The sequence below is a fragment of the Sorex araneus genome, chromosome 1, assembly GCF_027595985.1.
Source record: "Sorex araneus isolate mSorAra2 chromosome 1, mSorAra2.pri, whole genome shotgun sequence".
Classification (NCBI taxonomy): Eukaryota; Metazoa; Chordata; class Mammalia; order Eulipotyphla; family Soricidae; genus Sorex; species Sorex araneus.
In genome coordinates, this window is record NC_073302.1 from 124,574,653 (window position 1) to 124,596,935 (window position 22,283).

A 22,283-nucleotide genomic window follows, 5' to 3' on the forward strand; every position below is an offset into this window, starting at 1 on the left:
AGTGGGATGCAGGACCAGTTTAGGAGCAACAAATTTCCCAAGCCTATCTCAGTCCCTCTCTGCATCAAGTATTAGAATGCGATATGGCTCCACTGGATTGAAAACCCTTCAGAGTTGTTTTTAATTCCACGTTATAGCCTTGTATATAAGTACATGTGTGTTGTTGGCCCGGTCCTGCATACTGGAGCTGTGTTAATAGAAGCTCAGTGTCGCCGGGGCTCCATTTGGGTAAGGCGTGCCAGCTGTACCTTCCCAGTCTGGCAACCCTTTGTTGTTGGCCCAGTCTGGGGTCCGGAGCAATCCCCGGCTTACAGTGCCTTCCGGAACGGTCCGATTCTTCACTGCTGGTTGTGGCAAGATGGCACTGAAGGTGGGCCAAGGCATGACTTCCAGTAGCCAGGGCAAATTGGAAACTGGGCTGGTGCCGCCCCATTCTAGTGCCCCCCACGGTTTGGAGATGTCCCAGTCCCGCATACCGGAGCCGTGTTAGTAGAAGCTCAGTGTCGCCAGGGCTCCTTCTGGGGAAGGCGTGCCAGCTGTACCTTCCCCGTCTGGCACCCTGGTGTTGTTGGCCCGGTCTTCAGCAGTCTTTGCTGAAAGATCAGTGGTGATGAGACCTACCTGCTGTCCTCACTAGTAATGTCATTCATCAGGGAAGGTAGATTTGGGGTAACCGGCCTGTGCTAGTTACCAAGTCATCACTGAGGAGTAAGAAGATTGTACTGGACTTCCTTTTGCAAATCATTTTAACTTGACAGAGGCTGAAGTAAAAGGACCGTTATACATCTAGAGATGGACTATAGTGTAGTTTAAAAATAGCCTTTTGGGTCCAGACTTCCTTCTCTACCACTTCCTAGTGGAGTCACTTTCACACTAAGGACTTAAGTTTCTATGCTTTTATTCTGTAAGCTGTAAAATAAGAGATTAACAGAACCTAATTTGTGAGAGGTTTTGAGAGTAAAAAAAACAGAATAGTAAAGGTATAGTGACTACTGGGTTAACCACCTGCACCACCACCACCGTCATCTTCATAATCATCATCATGAATAAAATTGTTATCCTACATGTACTTTAAAGATGAAAGATTGTTCAAGAGTAAATAAATTTAAAGACTGTGATGGTAAAATAAAATGGTGTTAAGACCTGAAACTGCACAGTGTCTAGCATAGATGAGTAATACATGTTATTTAATCATATTAGTTAATAAAGGTGCATTAATAAACAATTGGTGCATTTGTAACTTTCATTTTTATTTACTTTCAGCTAGCTGTAGGAAACAGTCCCAGTAATGTTATAATAAAAGGAATTGATTGCTTTGTTATCTTGTGTTGCTCAGAACTTACTAAGGAAGTCTAGGAGCATCTGCTACTAGGACTTTCATCTTTTGCAGGAATGGTGGTGGTTATGATGGGGTGGGGGCAGGGGCAGGGGTGGCTGCCAGCTAGTGCTCAGGAGTCCCAGGGCCCCTTCCAGCCAACTGGGCCAATGATTTAATGTAAGGACCTGAGGATGTGGTGCTGCTTGGTCTAGAAGTTCCCTGAGCCACCCCATCAATATCAAATCATAATGCCCAAAAGGAGAAAGAGAGCAAAAAGGAAATTGTCTGCCATAGAGAGAAAGAAGGGCTGGGATGGGGTGAGGGTGGGGGGAGGGGTACTGTGGGGACATTGGTGGTGGAAAATGTACACTGGTGGAGGAATGGGTGTTCAATCATTGAGTGACTGAAACTCAATCACGAAAGCTTTGTAACTGTATCTCATGGTGATTCAATTTAAAAAATGATAAAAATAATAATAGAACTATAAAGAAGTGTCTAAAGTTATACCTGATGGTGCTTGGGACTTCCAGGGTTGTGCCCAGTGATGCTTGATGGAGCAGGTGGTTTCTGGTATGGGACTGGGTTGTTCATGTGCAAGGACCACTCCTTAACTCATGTGCTACCTCTCTGCACCCCTTCTTTTCTCTTTTTAAGTAAATATACGAGTCAGGGAGATGGCTCAAATGCCTTCAGCAGACATTTTGCAGGTGCGAGCCCCTACTTTGGGGCCATATGATACTGCCAGGAGTGGCCCAAATACAAACCAATCAAGTTTGTCATTTTTACATGTTTTGGGAGTTTTCTTAGAACAACAAAAACTGTATAATCAGGTGAAATTAGTATTTTATCTATCATTTTTTGGATGACTGTGAAATATTCTTTTTATTTTAAAAGTTTTCTGGCTACACCTGCAGTGCTCAGGTCTTACTCCCGGCTCTGCATGCAGGAGTACTCCTGGCAGGTTCAGGGGACCATAGAGGGTGCCGAGGATTGAACCCAGGTCAGCTGTGTGCAAGACCAATGTACACCCTACCTGCCGTATTATCGCTGTGGTCTTGGATTGAAATATTCTTACAGCAAAAGTGTTCTTATCTGAGCTCAGGTATGATACTAATGACCTCTTGCTTATATTTGCACACAGGTTCATCCTAAATTTCACTATAAACAGGCTCATGGTTCTGGCACAGATACCTCTTGCGTGACTTTCTCCTATGATGGTACTGTCCTTGCCTCTCGTGGAGGTAAGTTAAACACTTCTTTTTTGATGTGATTCTATTTATAAAATGATCATATTTAACTTTGATAAATGTCACACTTACATTCTAGTGCTTAATAAAGCTCTCTGCACTTTGCTGATGTACCTTTGCCTGTGTGATTTTTTTTTTTCCACCAAGGTGAGTTTCCTATTTAGCAATGTCTTGAAACAGTATTATTTTCTTAATTAAAAGAGAACATGTATTGGTGGGGGCTAATTTTTATTTTAATGTCAAATTCTATAATATTTTGAAGTTGCTAAGTATCACCTCTGACCCTACCTTAGGAATTTTATAGATATTGATCAACATTCTTTTCCATTACCATGTTATAATTCTGGATGAAAATTTTCTGTTTATTGATGGTTCATTTTTTTTTTCCAAACAGTAAGGCTCAATTCATGTACTAAAGTTGTATTTAGTAACAACACGGTTCTATGTGATTGTTTAATAAATTTCTATATTTACACTCATGTGGTTGAATATAGTTTGCTTTAACTGTTTTGCTAAATCTTCCTCACCTGGATAAACTATGTGTTCGTAGGAGATAAGGGACAATGAAGACAACTTATGAGCCAAGTATTATGGGGAAATATGGTACTTAACTGCTGATCACTATAGTAGGCCCATTTGTGGGGAGGGAGAGAGAAAACAAGGCAAACAGATGGGAGCAGATGTAACAGATGGCCTTAAATATCTTGTTGAGGACTTATCTTCATTCTGTAGGCTAAATGAATCAGTCTAGCAACACCACCGCTAGGCACTCAGCATTATATATATTCACAGATAGTGGACACCTACTTAATACTACCCTTATGCTGCATGGTGGAAACACATAGTTTAAAACATGAACCAGGCTCGGGTTTTAAAAGTACCTGGTGTATAATATAGAGTAGATTCCTGATCTCAGCCTTGTTGCGAGGGTACTGCAAGTGAAGAAAAGACGAAGAGACCAAGTATAGCTTTTCCCTAAATTGAACATCAAATAATTTTCTTCCCTCCAAGGAAACCATTATATCCAAACTATACTCCCTGCTCCTTGTACATAATTGTGAAAAATGAAAAAAGCATTGCATATTTGTTTTCAGTTTAGGGTTTTCATAGCAAAGGTGAGTATGTATAATATGTGTAATTGGATCATTTCCTTCTAACCTGTTACTTGAGTGCTGACATGACTTTTAATTAAGACCATATGTATTCTTTACTTAAAAACTGTGGTTCTTACCTTGAATGTAATTGGATTCCCTTGGAAGGTTTTCCAAATGATGTGCTCTACTTAGACACTGTCACTGTCATTTGGTGTCTTTGGAATAGGATACAAAAACTCTGAGATAGCATTGATCATTACTGCCTTGGAATTATTGAACCAACTATTTCTATCAAAGCCATGTCAGTACTCCCAGTAGCTCCTGGGCAAGCCAGCGAGTATACTGTATCTTCTCCTTTTCCTTCTGGTTTCATAGACTGTGACAGGTGGAAGTCTGTTCAGCAAAGAGTAAACTTGCTTCTGAGAGCTCCAAAACCTGCTGGGTTAGCCAGACCTTGAAGACATTTTTGATGGTTCTTATTCTTCGAGCATTTTGAGTATATGTAACTTTATTTTTAATTAAAAAATAAAGTTGGCCCACCCACAAATACTCCAGGGATCAGGTGGTGGCAGGATTCAAATCCAGAGCTCTTGCAAGCAAAGCTTGTGTTCCAACCCTTTGGGCAGAAAGTATGTGTAATCGGTTCCTCCTTCCATTAGTTGTGGATTTTTACTTTTTATTTACCTCACTTGTTCTTTGTGCTTATTTCTTTTTGAATCTACAGGCTGAGGTAGTTCTCAGCTGTTGGCTATCATTGGTTTGTCCTGCTCTCCTTGCAACTAGGAGCTTAGGTTTATCAGTCACACCCATCAAAGTGCTCCCGAGTCACTCCCATTCCTTTGTTTATCTGTAACCATTTCTACCAGTTTATCTGCTCTTCCTCTAATCAAACTCTTAATTTGTAAGGTCAGACCTTGCTAGGACAGTGTAAGTTAATATTGTCTTTAAGTTAATATTGTCTTTCTCCTCTCTTATGTCTTTTGAATAGTTTACTTTAAAATAATATCCTTTTTGTATGGACAAAGAAAGACGTTTATTAATATGCTTTGGTAACATGGGATTTAATTGGCTTCAAATATTATTCATTCCTGGGCATCTGCTTTCTCAACTTAAGCCTCAGCTGCCTTTGCTTCCTAGCACCCCCAAAAGCAGGGGCCCAACGGGGGACGGGATGGACCCAGGGCAAGCGGTGAGTTATGTGCTACCCTGGCATCGAGATGGGCCTGGCCAAAGCGCCTAATGCTTAACTATATGTTAAGAACTTGGTCATGGGCTGTCATGTCATGATCCAAAAGAGACTAGAGCCCTGCTAGGGCTAGGAAAGACTAATCTGGCCTGAGCTCTGTAGTCTGAGATCGAGCAATTCTATAAGCTTAATGCTTATAGTCTCTTGGCATTTAGAGACTATATGCATATAGTCATATATGCTTATATGAGACTTAATGCTTATAGTCTCAGGGACATAGTCTCTTGCTATGTCCATACAAAATGATTTATAATATGAATAATTATACGTTAGTCGGACAAAGAGAGGAGAAACACACCCATGGGATTCAGCTCTTGGGCGCATGTCCCGCTGAGATTCTGTCCTAGTGAAAGCATTCCCTAAGGGATAGAACTTTACCCCCTATGGATTGTAACCACACCTACGCATAAGCCCCGGCCTACTGCATCCAGAGAGGAGGTGGGGGATTTAAGGTAGCTGTATGAGGGGGCAGGGGGCGAGTTCCAGATGAAGAGAGAGAGTGAATGAAGTAGGATGGGGGAGGAAGAAGAGGAGGAGAATCAGAGGAGAATGGAGAAAGAAGTTTGGAATAAACTGTGGTGAGACCAACCATCTTGGCTCCGTCCCTTTCCTCGCCCGCGCCTTTCTTTTTATTTTTGTGTTTTTACACACTCAGCTGTGGATATTGGGGAGAAAGAACAGAGCTTATATAAGTTTCAGCTTTCATTCTGATCAGGAGTTAGTAACCCTGCAGAAAAAAAGAAATTTGTAAGTCTTAAAAGAATACGCATTATATTTTAAATAGCTTGTGAAAATTATACTCCCTATCAAAGTAAAAAATAATATCCATAGGTAATATTACACTGAAGGGAAGGGAATTATGCGACTCACCCTCATAAATGCTAATGGATAGTTTTACCTACACACTAGTGGGCAAAAAAGAGTCTATTGTGAATAGAACTATTTTCAGCCCTTGTGGTTGTTAAATTAATATCTTTTTAAGGAGTCAGGTTATAACTGAAGTGTACCTCAGAGGATCTACCGTAAGCTCTAAAATCACTCTTTAAAGTCAGTTCTCCAGAGGTTCTTTACAGCTTACAGATGCAGCATCTGTCTGGGAAGTAATTTCTAAAGACTGATAACTTTTATTTTTATACTATTCTTGCAGCTACTGCCTGCTGAACAGTTGAAAAAAGCATGCTAGATGCATCTGGTTCCTTCCTTACACATTAACTTTAGCAAACTAACTACATTTGGAACTAGTTTTTCTTGCACAATTCACTTCCTGTCTTATTATTTCTATTTTCTGTCCTCTATTAGGTGACGATACATTAAAATTATGGGACATTCGACAGTTTAATAAGCCACTTTTTTCAGCCTCTGGTCTTCCCACCATGTTCCCAATGTAAGTAGCATACTTTTAATAGCTGATAAACATATGAGAATGAAAACGAAATGTTAATTATAATTTCCATTGTGTTTGTTTTAGATCTAGAAAAGAGACTTGAAGAGTGATTGAAGTCTATTTTATGAAAGGCATTTTATTTTCATTTTGTACATTTCAGAGATTCAAACTTCTTTAAAATTAAACTACTAAATACTTGTGTTTGTATGTGCTGTGTATTTTTAGTACGTACATATGTATGTAAACTTGGGAGGTCATAAAATATTTTAAGGGATTTTTCTTTCAGTATTGTATACTGGGCCTACATTTTTTTAAAATTTGAACTCTCACACTTTTGTATCAAGACAGTTTTTCATAGAGCATCATTGTATATTGTTTTCTTATCATTCTGATCTCTAGTTCAGTATCCTTCACTTGCTTTGACTATCTTATTCTGTACCCAAACAAAATTATCTCCTTTCTACTGGGATGACAACAAAAGCATTTAAAATATTCTTCTGAGGCTATATGCATATATATATATATGTGTGTGTATATATATGTGTGTATATATATATATATCTTTGACTTCTACAATTATCACCTGGGCAGACATTTTACATCTGTATTAAATAATGACCAATAGGCATGAAAATAATGAAAGCAAATGTATACACAGAGTCCTGATTTTAACATAGCCCATTGCCAGTGGCATTTGCATGTTTTTAAACAAACAGATGAACATGCACAAGCCAACATGAATTTATAGCCGACAAGAAATTTTTGAGCTATTGCTTGGTACAAATAATGCTTCCTACGTAAATTCTTTGAATCATACCGTAGGTTGGTTATTCACATCCACATGTCTAAAAAGAGTTACTGATTTCATCAGATTCGTGTGGTGCAGACTGCTTCTTTCATGGTATTTAAGTTGATGAAACTCTGTTTGGGGATGGTAGTAGTAGTGTGGCTTGAAAAAAATTTTTAAATACATATATAAATATGTATGTATACATAATAAAAATAAAACAAAAAACATATTTTCCAATCTAATGACTTTTTGATAGTCTTATAATACTTATTTGTCAGTGTCTGTATTTTTTCCATATTCCCTTTGCATTAAAAATATTATACTCTATAGATATTAAAAGCATAGAGTCTGGACTCAAACTACCTTTTATTTGAATCCCATCCATATCACTCACTTTTGTGATCTTGCACAAGTTTAACTGCCTCAGTTTTTTAATCAGTAAGATGGAGATTAGATCTACCTTATAGGTGTTGTGAAGATTAAGCCATTAGTGTTTGACTTCTGTAAGTTCAATACAAGTTAACTTTTACTAATGATATTTATATTTTATTTACCTCATTCATTATTGCTTCTTGTAGAGAGATCATAGCTCATAAATACAAACTCTGTTTGTAGGACTGACTGCTGTTTCAGTCCGGATGATAAACTTGTAGTCACTGGAACCTCGGTCCAGAGGGGATGTGGCAGCGGCAAGCTTGTTTTCTTTGAGCGCAGGACTTTCCAACGGGTATACGAGATTGACATCACGGATGCGGTATGTATGGATATATATATATATATGTGTGTGTGTGTGTGTGTGTGTGTCTCTTCTTCCTAGTCTGTGAATTTTGCCTCTGAGCTGCTCTCATTTTGCTTTTTTTTGTTTGTTTTACTTTGTTTTTGTCTTGGGGCCACACCTAGCGGTGCTTAGTGGTTAGCGTTGATTGTGTGCTCAAGAGTTGATCCCTGCTAGTGCGTGAGGACCGTATGCAGTGCAGGGGATCCCACGCAATAGGGTCGCTACATTACAAGGCCTTAACCCCTGTACTATCTCTCTAACCCTGTGTCTTTTTGCTTTTTTTTTTTTTTGGCGTGGGAGGCTGGGAGTTGGGTCACACCAGACAGTGCCCAGTGCTTCTGGTTCTACGCTCAGCTCAGGCTTCACTCCTGGCAGGATCAAGGGACCATATGGGGTCCAGGAATCAAACCCCGCTTGGCCCTGTGCAAGGCAAGCACTCTATCCACTGTACTATTTCTTCAGCCCTGCTTTTTTGTCTCTTTTAGACAGTATGAGCCCTGATAAAGTGTACACGAGCCATTGCACTTTGCCTCAGCATAGAAATTAGTGTGTTATGGACAGGCTGATCTACCTTTTGTCCTCACCTGAGCCATGTTGCCTTTGGGTCCAGAATTTCATTTAGGCAAGACATGCTTTCCCCTCAGTTAATCACTTTAAGGAGAGCAGAAGCTGTTTGGTATGTAGGAACAGAGAGGAACTTCACTCAATGTGCACTTTTTCATGAAGATGTGGGCAGTACAGATAGAAATGAAGAGAGATATCCTCAGAAAGGGATGAAGTAGCTCATTGTCTCCTAAACCTTTTGTTGAATTCTGCTTGTCAGGAGGTAGGACTCAGCTTTCACTGAGCTTAATTTCAATATTTAGTTTTTGAAAATTTTAAGACTTTTAAAATACTATTTTTACATGCAAGAAAAAGGAAACACTTTTGTTTTCTCACAGATGTACATGAGTACAAAAACACCATCATTCATTCGTATGCTAAACTTAGAACCAAATATAATGTAATAGTGAAGATTCCCAGAGGAAATGTGAATTCCTTCAAAGTATGTATTATCATTGATATGGTGCAGCAAATTATTATAATTTCCTAAGTATTCGTACTTAGAGGCCAAATAATATCTGTGTACATTTTCTTTGCCTTGTTGTCAAATCCTTTAGTGATATCCTATATCTTAAACATTGTTCTTATATAGATTTGTCCAATTTTTTTTAACTTTTTATAAATAGTAGAGATATATTAGACATTATTATGCACTGAATTCAGACAATTAAACAACTGTTTTTAAATCACTGGCTATAAAAGCTCCTATCTCTAATGTTCTGTATTACTATGGAGTTTTAATTTGTAGGCTCTGATTTGAAATCATAGTATAGTTAGAGGCAATGAAATAACAATGAAACTAATTCTGGACAGGTACTTAAATTATAGATTCTAATCTCATGACATAATTTGAAATGTGCCAGCACTAATAATAATTTTTGGGGGTGCATCAGGAGCCAAGCAAAATAAAAGAAAAATACTCTTGATTCTATCAACTTTAATCTCTGAAATTGAATTATTATAATTGGTTGTTCCAGAAGTTATCTGCATTCTCTTATATTTCTTAATGACTATACATTTCAGAATTATTCATGTTGTTATATTTTCAAGTTGTAATTTTAGTAGAAATGTAATTTAAAGGATATGGAAGCATGATTGTACTTACAAAAATATGCTGGATTTCTGTAGTATGTAGAACACGCTGTTCGCTATGTGACTAAGTTGTTTTTCTAGCTAGATTCTAGCTAGATTCTGAGGCACTCACCATTGCCTCATACAGTATACATTGTTTTTGGGGATATACATCTTCAGGATATATGCCTCATATGCACAGCTACTTGATTTTGTTTACTGCCATATCATCATTGCTTAGGACAGTGTCTGGAAAATAGGTGATTAATTATTGTACTGATTGATAGTCATTAAATATGTTAATTCTAATCTTGGAAAGTGCAGATAATGTATATTGTAGAGCATAGGTCTGTTGGAGCATGAGGTTGGAGAGAAATTATCTATTGGTAAAAAAGATAAACAATCCCTGTATTTTATAAGAAGGTGAGGTTAGTACATCCTCCATTCTGAAGGACTGCTCAGATATCAACCTTAGATGTGTAATTCACCCCTTTCTCCTTCCTTCTTTCCTTCCTTCCTTCCTTCCTTCCTTCCTTCCTTCCTTCCTTCCTTCCTTCCTTCCTTCCTTCCTTCCTTCCTTCCTTTCTACTTTCCTTCTTCACTTCCTCCCTCCCTCACTCCCTCCCTCTCTCTCTCCCTCCCTCCTTTTCTTCCTTTCTTTCTTTCTCTGTAATATACCTCTGTTAATGGTAGCATTTTGTGCATAAAACATTCCAGCACCACAACCTCCAATAGATTGTCTTCTTCCCTCCACACTGTCCTAGTGTCTCCTACACCATTCTATTCCCCCCATCCTATCTCCATCCCAGACTAGGGTTAGTTTTCTACTAAAGACCAGGTCTCAGTTTCTGTTGCCTTTAGAGTGTTGTTACTTCCTTGCTATGTTTCTTTATTGTCCCACTTATGCGGGAGATCATTCTGTCTTTCCCTCTCCTTCTGACTAACTTTACTCAGCATGATACTTTCCAGATCCAACCATGAAGCTGCAATTCCATCTTTCCTTACAGCCGAGTGGTGTGTATGTATCATAGTTTCTATATTATCTAGTCAACTGTTGTTGGACACTTGGGTTGTTTCCATATTTGATGATTATTAATAGTTCTGGATTTTTCTTGGATTTTTTTTTAGTGGGGAGAGCATTCTCTCTTGGCTGGAACCTTTTGGACCTCTTAAATCTGGGTGCATGAACCCACTAACTTTGTAACATCTTAAATGATATTTTTTTGACTAATGATTCTTATTGAAATTGTCTTTCTCTTCCTCTGGTACACCAATGATTCTATTCCTCTTGAACTCATCTCATAGTTCTCTGTTGTGCTATTCATTTCTTCTCAGATTTTCTTTCATCTCCTTTTGGTTTCTAGACATTTCCTGCATCCCATCTTGAAGCTCACTAATTTTCTTCCTCAACTGTTGTTACTCCTGACGTTGAGATCTTCTGTTGAGTTTTTCATTTCACTTACCATACTCTTCATTTACTTCTGAATGTAGTTTTCTCAGTTCTGCTCTCATACTTTCTTGTGCCTGTTTCATTGTGTCTTTGAGCTTATTAAACATCCACATCATGGTGTCCCTGAAGTCGTTATCTGAGAGACTGTAGAGCTTGTTGGTGCTCCTAGAGCCTTCTGGGCTGTTATCTTTACTCCTTGTGTCTGCTGATCTCTGAGGCAAATTTTCTGAGTTTACTGCCATGAGAGCACTCTTAGTGATCTGGTCCCTAGAGGCAGTAGGTCATACCCTAGGATTGTGGACTTCCATGAGGCTATGGCTGTCTTCACCGTGAAGTTGAAGGGGTAGGAGTCTCACGGCAGTTCAGCGTTCTGGTAGTGGCCGGAGATACCACTGGGATCTGGAACACCTGGCACCATTGGCTTCCCTGGGGTGCAGGGTGGGCTGGGACTGCTGGAGTCCTGGGGTCCAGTGTTCCAGGCTGACTGTATGACATGCTGGTTCAGGTGGGGCCTTGCTTGCTAGTCAGCTGGGTTGAAGATGCCACTGGGAGACAGCTGAGACGCTGCTGAGGTGGGGGTTTGTAATTCTCTTACTTCATCGGGTACCCTTGGCTCTCTCCTCTCTGGAGAAGTCCACAGCCCCTCTTGAATATGCAACACACTCTCTCTCCCTTTCCCTGTTTTCCCTCCTTCCCTCCCTCCCTACCTCCCTTCTACGATTTCCCTGAATAAAAAATATGCCTCCTCCCCCCAAAAAAGTTCAGATTATCTTTTGACATCTTCCGCTCTTCTCCCTCTTCTCCCCCCCCCCCCGCCTTACATTGTAATAGAGAGAGAACTTCAAATAAGGACATAACTACACATCTTTTTTTTTTTTTTTTGCTTTTTGGGTCACACCCAGCGATGCTCAGGGGTTACTCCTGGCTTTGCACTCAGGAATTGCTCCTGGCAGTGCTTGGGGGACCATATGGGATGTCGGGGATCGAACCCGGGTCGGCCGCGTGCAAGGCAAACACCCTACCCGCTGTGCTATCGCTCCAGCCCCATAACTACACATCTTAAAGCAGCCTTTCAAATTGCTTAGTTAGGATCTGTTTGTTTTTGTTTTCTAAAAAAGTTGCTAACAATATGTATTACATTCAATATTCTAACACTAATCCCACCACCATTATACCTTCCCTCCGCCATTATTTCCAAATTTCCCAACCACCACCCAAGCCTGCCCCAGTAGCAGGCCCTATTGTATTGTATTGCTTGTTATAAATAATCTGCTAAAAATGATCAAAAAAAATTTCCTTGGAGGAAAGTATGTGGATGTTGTTTCTCACCCTGGAGCCATTATGCCCTTGAAAGAGATTACAAATATATTACAGATTTAGCCTTGTGTGCTAATATATATATATATATATATTATATATACATGTATACATTATATACATACACATATACATATATACATAAATGTGTATATATTTTTTTGATGGTGATAGGCTTCCTTCTACTTTACACCCCATCCAGTATGGTGTGCTACTCCTGGTACATCAATGGTATAGAATATGAGATGTCGCTCCAGGAATTCTGACATTTTAAATAGGGTGATACAGCTGGAGATAAATTTTTAGCTGGATGTTGACTTTGGGGTTCACTGGTTTCTCTGCAGCTTGTTGGTTTCTTCTGAGATTTATTTGTGAGTCTCTGGATCATGGCCGTTAATGAGCTTATATGGTGCCAGAGGCAGTCTGTGGGCATGACTGCCAGGCTTTTGGAAGAACAGGGAGATGTGGGGAGGTCACTTATTCCCAACTCTCTGAGAGCCTGGAGATTTCAGTCATAAAACCTGCATACTGAGTTTTTCAACAGATTCATTCATGGATGAGGCTTGTTCTGAACCTGTGAGATCAGCTGTGAGCGTGGCGGCAATTGGGTTCTGGAGGTTTTCAGCTGCCCGGGCTCTGTTGGGGCACGTGGTGGGCTCACCGACTCTCCTCTGGGGTTCCCCCTGATGTGTTTGCTTTTTCTTGCCTCCTTAGTATCAGACTATTTCTGTTTATATAAGGGGATGGCATGTTTATTATGGAGGAAGGAACTTGAACTTGCCCCTTTGACTTATTTTCACAAGGTTTTAGACTAATTTTTAGAGTGCAAGAAAACAAAATATTGGTTGTTTTGAAATGTGTTTAAAAAAGGGGGACGGACACTTTGCTTAGAAGACAGGAAAAAAAGAAACCCACCTCTTTTATTTCATTTTGTTCATTAAATCTCTGAGTTTTAATTTACATGATAGGCTTCAAATCAGACTTGAACAGTGTGCTGGTTTGACCAGCATGTGCAGGGGAGTTGTTAATTTCACCCAGGAAATTACCCATTTGCTTCATATTGCCCATTTACTTCAGTTGGATCTGATTGCTAGTACACCTGGCCCCCACCCATCTCTAAAATCAAAGAAAGCCTAGGGATGGTCGGTCAGGTTCTAGAATAGCAAGCTTCACTTACATATGCTTCTAGTCCAGCACTGTTAACAGTCAAAACAGTTAATTTCCCAGTAACTCAAAAGCACTACAGCCTTCAGAGTGGCTTTATAAAATAAAGCCATTGCAGTTTCCATGTGTAATTTTGAAGTAGACTTTTTAAAAATGCAGAATTTGGGCCTGAGAAACAGGGAGCTAAGGCCTTGCATGTGGCCATCCCAGTTCACTCCTGGAACTATGTATGGTCCCAGAAGCACTGTGAGTGGTCCCTAAGCACAGAGCTAAGAGTAAGCCCTGAGCAACACTGGGTGTAGTTCCCTACCCATGAAAATAATAATAATAATAATAATAATGAAACAGAATTTATTTTCCTTTACTTCTCTTCATTGCCATGTGCTATGGATTTTTCTCCCTCCAGTGTAGGAACTCAACTCCCTTTACTAGATGACAGCAGTGTCTTTAACATTTAATGTTTTTACTGTGTGATGTTTACACACATTTAACAATTCTGCTCTAATTAATTTTGGATGTTTTCTTTGAAGTCCAATTGTTTTTTCTTAAGTTAAAAGCATACGTACATATGCTTCTTTTATTACCCAATTACTGTATGATGTTTGCATACATTTTATAATACTGCTAAAAATAATTTTAGATGTTTCTTTTGTAGCCCAGTGTTTCCTCAAGTTAAAAAATTCTATTTATTAACAAATTTATTGTGTTTTTAAAATTCATCATCAAATTCTTTATGATTTGAGTAGTGTACATGGCCTTTTTTTTGTGAGGTAAATTCCAGGATGTAAATTGAATCTTGAGTCTATAAACTCACTTTTGTTTTTATGTGAGGGTCCTTCCTAAGTCTCTTTTATGTGATGGGAGCATAAGAGAAATGAATGAATAAAATATAATTCAAAGGTACATCAATTTATTTTAAATATTGTTCTCTTTAGGAGAAATATAAAAATATTTGAATCTCTTAAAAGTTCCAATTGGTTTGGTAAATGCTGTGAAATAGAATTCTACACTATTACAAGCTTAATAATTTTAATCAAATCATGATTTGTTGCAAAATGATATTGAATTTTCTTCTTAACTAATATAAATCAAGGAGCCTGGCTTACTCGTTATACTATTTACACTCTTTTAACCCAAGAAGAACTAAAAGAAAGAAAAGGAAAAGAGAGAAAGAAAATGATATGGGCATTCCTTTGAGTAAAAAAGGAAAAATAGTGGGGAAAAAAAGCCCCAGAAATTTCTTACTTGAGTCCACTCCCCATTTGATTTGTTTATTTGCTTACGTATTTTGATAAAAGACGTCTGTGAACCTATAAACACTGAACAAAATAAGGAAGAGAAAAAGTATAAACAAAGCTGTATCATCTAGGGCTACAGAAAGGAAATGAAATTGGCTTTGGAGTTTTCAACTAGGCAGCGTTAGGCATTTCCAAGTTGATGGAGAATCTCAGTGTCAGCATAAAAATAATATAATTGTAAAGGACTTTTAAAGTAAAGGAAAAATTCACTTGTGATTATGTAAAAAGCATTTGATTAACTTCAGAAATATTTTAATCACCAGAGAGAATAGATGGCAAGGAACAATGGTTATATTAGATTTTCACTTCATATTACTACTACTTATTCTCCAGAATTCCTGAGACTTGAGGTCTAGATTACACAAACCTCATTTATGTTCTTCCAAATGGAAAAGAGTTGGCAGGGGTGGCTGGAGATATGGCACAGTGGGCAGAGCACTTGCCTTGCTCACTGCTGGCCCACGTGCAATCTCCATCATCCCATATGGTCCCCTGAGCCCCATCAGGAGTTATCCCTGAGTGCATAAGGAATAAGCCCTGAGCACCTCCAGGTGTGACCTCCGGATCCCAATCCAAGTGAAGGAAAGTAGAATTTAAAAATAATGATTGTTTTGTTCTGTTTTGTTTTGTTTTGTTATTATCAACTCTGTTCCTTTCCCTAAAAGAGGGGGAGAACTTGAAGGTTTTTCTGTGAGGCACAGAATTTCTTTACTTTCGGTTATTGTTGTTCATTTGTTTACTTTATACCTGGTGATTCTCAGGTGTTACTCCAGGCTCTGCACACAGGAATTACTCCTTGTGGTGCTCAGTGTCTGTTTGAAATGTTGGGGACTGAACCCAGGTCAGCCACATGCAAGGCAAGCACCCTACCTGCTGTACTATCACTCCGGCCCCATATTTACATTTTTGAACTGTGTCTCTGATTCTTATTGTCATATTGGTTTAAAGTATTATTTAAATCAGTTCATTAAGTTGCAATTTATGTATTAGCCCAAAGGAGAAAGTTTTTTATTTAAGACCTCTCTCTAATCTATCTCTAGAGATCTTCTATTACAGGTACTGAAGAGAAAGTGAGGTTTGTATTGTGTATAATATTTATTTTAAAACAAAAATTTTCATGAGATCAACTGTATTTCTGTCTTTAATCAGTTATGTGAAATTAAAAAAAGAACTTGAGATTACATAAATTTTCCTCACCTTGTAATTCTGATTTTTCACAATATACTTCTAACGAGATAATATCAGAATAATTATTCATATTTAATTGTATTATCTATTATAAAGCTGTGCATATTAAATTTTAATTGGAAAATAAATTATCACAGAAAGAAAATATAGGCTAATAAATCACATCACTGATTATCTTTCTGATAGAACATTGAAATGAATAATTGCAAAATTGTTATATGTGTTAATATACAACATGTAAACTAGAAACATTATCACTTATGTAAAGTTTTTGTGTTCATATTAGAAGATAATATTGATAATTAAACACAAAAAGATTGAAGAGGAAGAACAAGTGCAAATAAACAAGACATGAAAAATAGACCCTAGATAATTTAGCTGAATTTTTTTCATTAATTTTGGGGCCATACCCAGTGATGCTCAGGGGTTTCTCCTGACTCTGTGTTCAGGGATCTATCCTGGTGGAGCTTAGAGAACCGTATGGATGCTAAGGATCAAATCTAGGTCAGTCATATGTAAGGCAAGCACCTTACCCACTGTACTATCTCTGTGGTCCCTATTTATCTTAATTTTTTTTTTAAGCATAAGATATGTGCTGACATTTAGACCACAGCCAGCATCCATTATTTGTACTTATGAAGGAGGGAAGAAAGTGCCTTCAGATTAATGGGTGTTCCAGAAGTTCTCAGAATTGCTTTACATGTGTTTTTGTTCTTACATTTGAATCTACATGTCTCTAAACTTGGAATTCACTTGAATCAAATTAGTGAACCTGTTCCTATGAAGGCTTGTCTCCAAGAGAAGCTGAGGGTTCTCTGTTCTCCTGTTTTGTGTGGGAATGGGCTGATCATCTGTGTTACTGATACAAAGTCCCAGCTCTGGCAGAATTGCGGCCTTTCAAAGTTTTCTAGAAATAAAAGATTCATTGCTTAGTCAGAATTATGTAACAGTCCCCAGAAGAAACAGAAGATATTGGCAGTGAGAATGCCAACTGGAAAAATCATATATATATACATATATATATATTTTATATCTGGTATTCATCTGCCTTCTAAAATACCTTAATGTGAAACACAAGGTGTGTGAGTGCCTTTGGATTAACTAGCTTTCCATGATCTGATTTTTTATTAAAGAATAATCAGGCAGCTAGTTGACTAGGAAAATAACAGTTGCTTTGAATTATATGTTTGTGTTTGTTTGTTTTTTTTTTTTTAGTAATGTGATATCAGCAGCTTGATGAAATTTTACAGTAATTTACTTTCATGGGAGAATTAAATAAGGCAGATACCTAGAAGCATCCTGATTAACGTGCTTTTATGTAAGAAAATACCTATAATTTCCAACAACCAGTGCTAAGCTAGTATACTCAACATAGTATACAAAATATTTGCTCACTGAGAAAAGGATCTAGTGAGTGAGCTGAGAGAACATTGGATCTTCTGTGATACTCATGTGACTGCTTGATAGGAGTAATTTGAAGATGATTGCCTTTTAGTATCTGTGCCAGTTCATCAGTTCCTGGTTTCAGAGATAACTCCCAATGTGGCAATTGCAGCAATGCTTTACTCTCTAAGAAGCACCATAATCAGTTACTGCCACTTTCTGGAGAAATAATTTCTTTAGTCACTAAAGAAAAAAGATGCCAGTTTGGCTATAATAAAAACAATGTTGTCTTTATTCTATTTCCATGATTTGGATTTCTAAATCAAATTTAGTAATTCCTAGGAGTTTCTGAAGCAAGCAGCCTACACACCAGAGTTATTTGAACAGGATAGGAACACAGGTCGAGGTCTGCGCACACGCGCGCGCGCACACACACACACACACACACACACACACACACACACACCCCACTACCACCACCACCACCACCCCCTTTAGGAACTTCAGTGTCCAAGGGGCATGATATCAGTTAAATTTGATTCAGTTCAGTTACTTCTTGGTTCTCACCACCTAATGAGTATCATACTCTGGATGTTATAGGAAAATAGTTTTCAGAATTTGAAGAAATAGTTGAGTGCATATCTGTAGGCACACAAGAATAGAGGAAACAAAGTCTACTGATTTCCTGGGGATTTACCTGGTAATATCTACCTTATTAAGTCTTAAAATATTTTAGGTAGGGAAAATGATGGGAGCTACATATCTGTGGTTCTTTTTTTTAATTATTATTATTTTAAATGGTATAGTGATACTAATATATACTGTTAATGTGATTTTTAAACAGAAGTATGAATTCACGTGGCCGCCATCAGCACAGTAAGGGCACAGAACAGTTCTGTCACCTGCCAGGAATTCCTTTGTGTTGTTCCTCTGTGCTCACACTCACCCCGTCCATCACTCAGAGCCCCTAGCATTTACTGATCCTTTCTTCAAACATATTGTTTTTTCAAGAGTATCATAAATGGATTCAGACACTCGGTTACCTTTTAAGAATGTCTTTCAACAGACTGCTTTTAAGATTCATCCAGGCCTTTGTGTGTATCTTCAACATTATGTTATGTGAGTATTGATCAGTTTGGGCAGAGAGCAATTTGTCTGCTCTTGAATGACATTTGAGGAGCTGAAGCGATAATACGGTAGGTAGAACACTTGCTTGCAAGCGTCCAACCTGAGTTCAGTCCCCAGCATCCCATATGGGGTCCCCCGAGCTTGTCAGGAGTGATCTCTGCATGTAGAGACAGGAGTAAGCTCTGAACACTGCTGGGTGTGACCCAAACTTTTTTTTTTTAAGCCATGTGGTAATTTTAGTCATAGTAATTTTGGAGAGTATGATCAGAGCTTTGATATACATTTTTTCTTTAGGGTAAGTGCTTAACAGTAGGCTTGTGGGGTAAGTTTGTATGGTGAATGTTTATTTATTTTAATTTAAATTTTACAAGAAGCTGCCATGCTTTTCCTTAGAGTAGCAGTACTATTCTGCATTGCCAACAACTGTGAATGCACTTTCCACTTGCTTCACATCTTTCCCAACACTTTGTACTGTTGGTATTGATTGTACACATTCTAGTAAGTGTGACTGTAATTTCCATTTTCCACTCAAATATCTTTGTGGTGAAGTGCCTATTCAGTGTTTCTCTCCAAGTGGGCCTTTTTAAAAACAGGTGGTTTGTTTTCTTACTGTGAACTTTTGAGTGTCCTTTCTATATTCTAGATACCAACTTCTTTCAAGAATGTGTTTTAATATATTCTTCCAGTCTCTTATTTTTTTGCTATATTTTCTTAATAGTGTCTTTCACAAAGCAAAATATTTTAATTTTGATCAAGTTTAAAGTATTTCTTTTATCAGATATGCTTTTGTTGTCACATCTAAAGATGAGTGACTCCTGATAACATATTTTATTCTGTGTTTTCTTCTAAAAGTTTTATGTTTTACTCTGAGTTCCATGGCCCATTTTAGACTAGCTTTTATGTAATAGAATGAGGTATGGGTTGAGGCAAGACCAGGACTAGATCCTATTTATGCACAAAATTAAAGCAGGTGAAAAAATATTAGTAATCAAAATAATAGCATTAGGAGCTAGGAATGTAGATCAGTGGTAAATACTTGAATATGTGAGGTCCATATTTCAACCCTAGCACCACCCTGAAATAAATAAATAATATTCTAATGCAGCATTGTAAATAAAATGGGTATAAAAATGGAAACAATACCAGTGCTCAGTCAAGCCATATTAAAGCTAAGTCAAAAGGAAAACTCAGTGGTTCCTGTTTTTTATATCTTAAATTTTGGTGTTTATTCATCAAAATAATTTTATTTTTAACATGTTTTTTAAGAGAGAGAGCATTTCAGTGAGAGAAATAATTGTAAACTCACTTCCGCTTCAGTGACTCTAAATTCTGAACGAATGTCCCCACACACCTCCTGCTTGTCTTTCAGAGTCCTTCAGTAGGTGCTCGGAGCTTTCTGCCCAGGTTTTAGAACTGCATTTCTAACAGTGATATGTTTCTCTGTCTTACCTAAAGTCGGGTATTTCTTTAGAATTGACAAAATTATATCAGACAGACACAGAATGAAATAGTAAGGCTTGTGTAGCCAATGTGCCTAGGAGAATGCTTCTCCATGAGCTGGGCCCTTGCAAGACATTTATGCTGTATGGATGGGTCTCCTCTCTTCTCTGACCTAACTACACACAGGCAGAGATAGTGACTCTTGCTAAATTAGCATCAGACTCAATCTGGTAGAGTTGATCTCCTCACTTACCTTAGAACAGCAGCTTAAGCCTCCTCTCTGAAAATTAGATTCACTTTTGGGGCTGGAGATATAGTACAGGTGTGAAGGTGCTTGCCTTGCATGCAGCCAACTACAGTTTCATGTCTAGCAATGCATATGGTCCACCAAGCACTGCCAGGAGTGATCCCTGAGCACAAAGCCAGAAGCTCTGAGCAGCTCTCGATGTGACCCTCAAACAAAACAAACAAAAATAAATAACTCAATAAAAAGGGGAAAAATTAGGTTTCTCAAGATTTTTCCACTTTCCTGAAGAGCTCATTCTTGTTTCTGAGAACCCTTACTACCACACCTCTCTGAATTGGCTTTGACTGCCCATTCTCGTACAGAGCCCACATTTTTCAGTCCTAGTGGAGTTGGACAACAGCTGGTCAACATCCTCTGTTTCCTTGAAGATTATAATGTAACTGCTCAATCATCTCTTTTCTAAGTGAACCAGACTTGTGGTGTTCTTTATTATTTTTTTGCTTTTTGGGTCACACCCAGCAATGCTCAGGGGTTACTCCTAGCTCTACACTCAGGAATTACTCCTGGCAGTGCTTGGGGGATCATAAGGGATGCCGGGGATCGAACCCAGGTCGGCCACGTGCAAGGCAAATGCCCCACCCGCTGTACTATCACTCCAGCCCCTACTATTTAATTTTTTTAAACAGCATTTTGTTGTGCTTTATGTCCTCTCAACAATTCTATTTTCTTCTTCTGTGCCTTCATGTCATACTTATCTAGATTCTCTAGTAACCAAAGTGGAGTTAGTTATTATATCCCTGATGCTTACCAACAAGTATAATTGGCACATAGTAGGCATTTGGTGCAAAATGTACTGATTAATTTTGCTCTTCACCTTTTAAAAAATTTTTATTTTAATGGATCACTGTGAGATACAGTTACAGACCTACACACTTTCGTGATTATGTTTCAGTCATACAATGTTCCAGTACCCATCTCTCCACAATATCCCTCCCGTCAACCCCACCCCTTCCCACACCCTGCCTCTGAGGCAAGCACATTCCCTCTTACTCTCTCTCTCCTTTTGGGCATTACGGTTTGCAATACAGGTACAAAGTGGCCATCATGTTTGTTTCGTAGTCTACTTTCAGCACGCATCTCCCATCCCAAGCAAGTCTTCCAACCATCATTTACTTAGTGTTCCCTTCTCTATCCCAGCTGCCTTTTCCCTCAGCATGTGAAACTGGCTTCCAAGCCATGGAGCGATCCTCCTGACCCTTATCTCTACTATTCTTAGGTATTGCTCTTCACCTTTTATTCTAGTATGTTTTTATTAGAACATGCTGTAATTTCCTACTATCTTCCCTTGGTTTGCTTTTTGTTAATTTTTTCTAATTCATTTGAGATTTCAGAATCTAAATGTTTTCTTTTAGATTTAGTGAATGAAGTACACATTACATTTTAATTGCTTTCTTAAAACATGAAATAACTTTTTCATGTAGGCCTACTAAAATGGTTGTTTTGAATTCAATAGAGGAAACAGTGCTGATGCTTAAAATGCCGGTAATTTAAAACTCTAATGAAAATGATTTGTTTTGGTTGTTACACTGTTAATAACTATGATCTATTCTTGGATCTATTTTGTAAAGTACACTCTGAAAAAACCATTTGTTGGAATTTGATGCTATATTTGTACAAAATGATAATCATTCTTCCTAAGAATAGAAGACAAATTCTGAAATGCTCATACACAAACACTTCATTTCTGTTCTCATCTCTAGTCTCTTAAAAGAACCAATTTATTTTTATAAATTCATTTTAATTAGTAGACTTTTTATTCAGATGCATTTATTTAGGTGTAGTATTCAATATTCTCAATATTCTCTTCTTTTTACTACTGTCTGCTGTAGATATTGAAAATTTTGAATACTGATATTTTGAATATCCAAATTTGAGCTCTATGATGAGATGCTTTTTACTATAATTTTCTGTTTGATAAATATTTCATTTTGGGAACTACAGCAACATCAAGGACCTACTTCAGATTGCATGAAATACTTGAAGAAGAAGAGTGAGGACCAAAAGTCTGGCTTGCCCAGTTCATTAGTTTATCTATTTCCCAGTGCCATTTAACTTGGAAACATGCTGTACTAAAAGA

At 38.0% G+C, this 22,283-nt stretch overlaps 1 protein-coding gene across 1 annotated transcript in view; it reads left to right on the forward strand.

The window, feature by feature from the left end:
• The window catches only part of WDR70 (WD repeat domain 70), a 273,677-nt gene that overhangs the window by 210,628 nt on the left and 40,766 nt on the right, over positions 1 to 22,283 (forward strand). Inside the window, exons 11-13 of the mRNA XM_004605593.3 lie at positions 2,460 to 2,559; positions 6,205 to 6,289; positions 7,695 to 7,833. Coding sequence (XP_004605650.2) covers positions 2,460 to 2,559; positions 6,205 to 6,289; positions 7,695 to 7,833 — 324 coding nt within the window. The remainder of the gene's footprint in view (positions 1 to 2,459; positions 2,560 to 6,204; positions 6,290 to 7,694; positions 7,834 to 22,283) is intronic.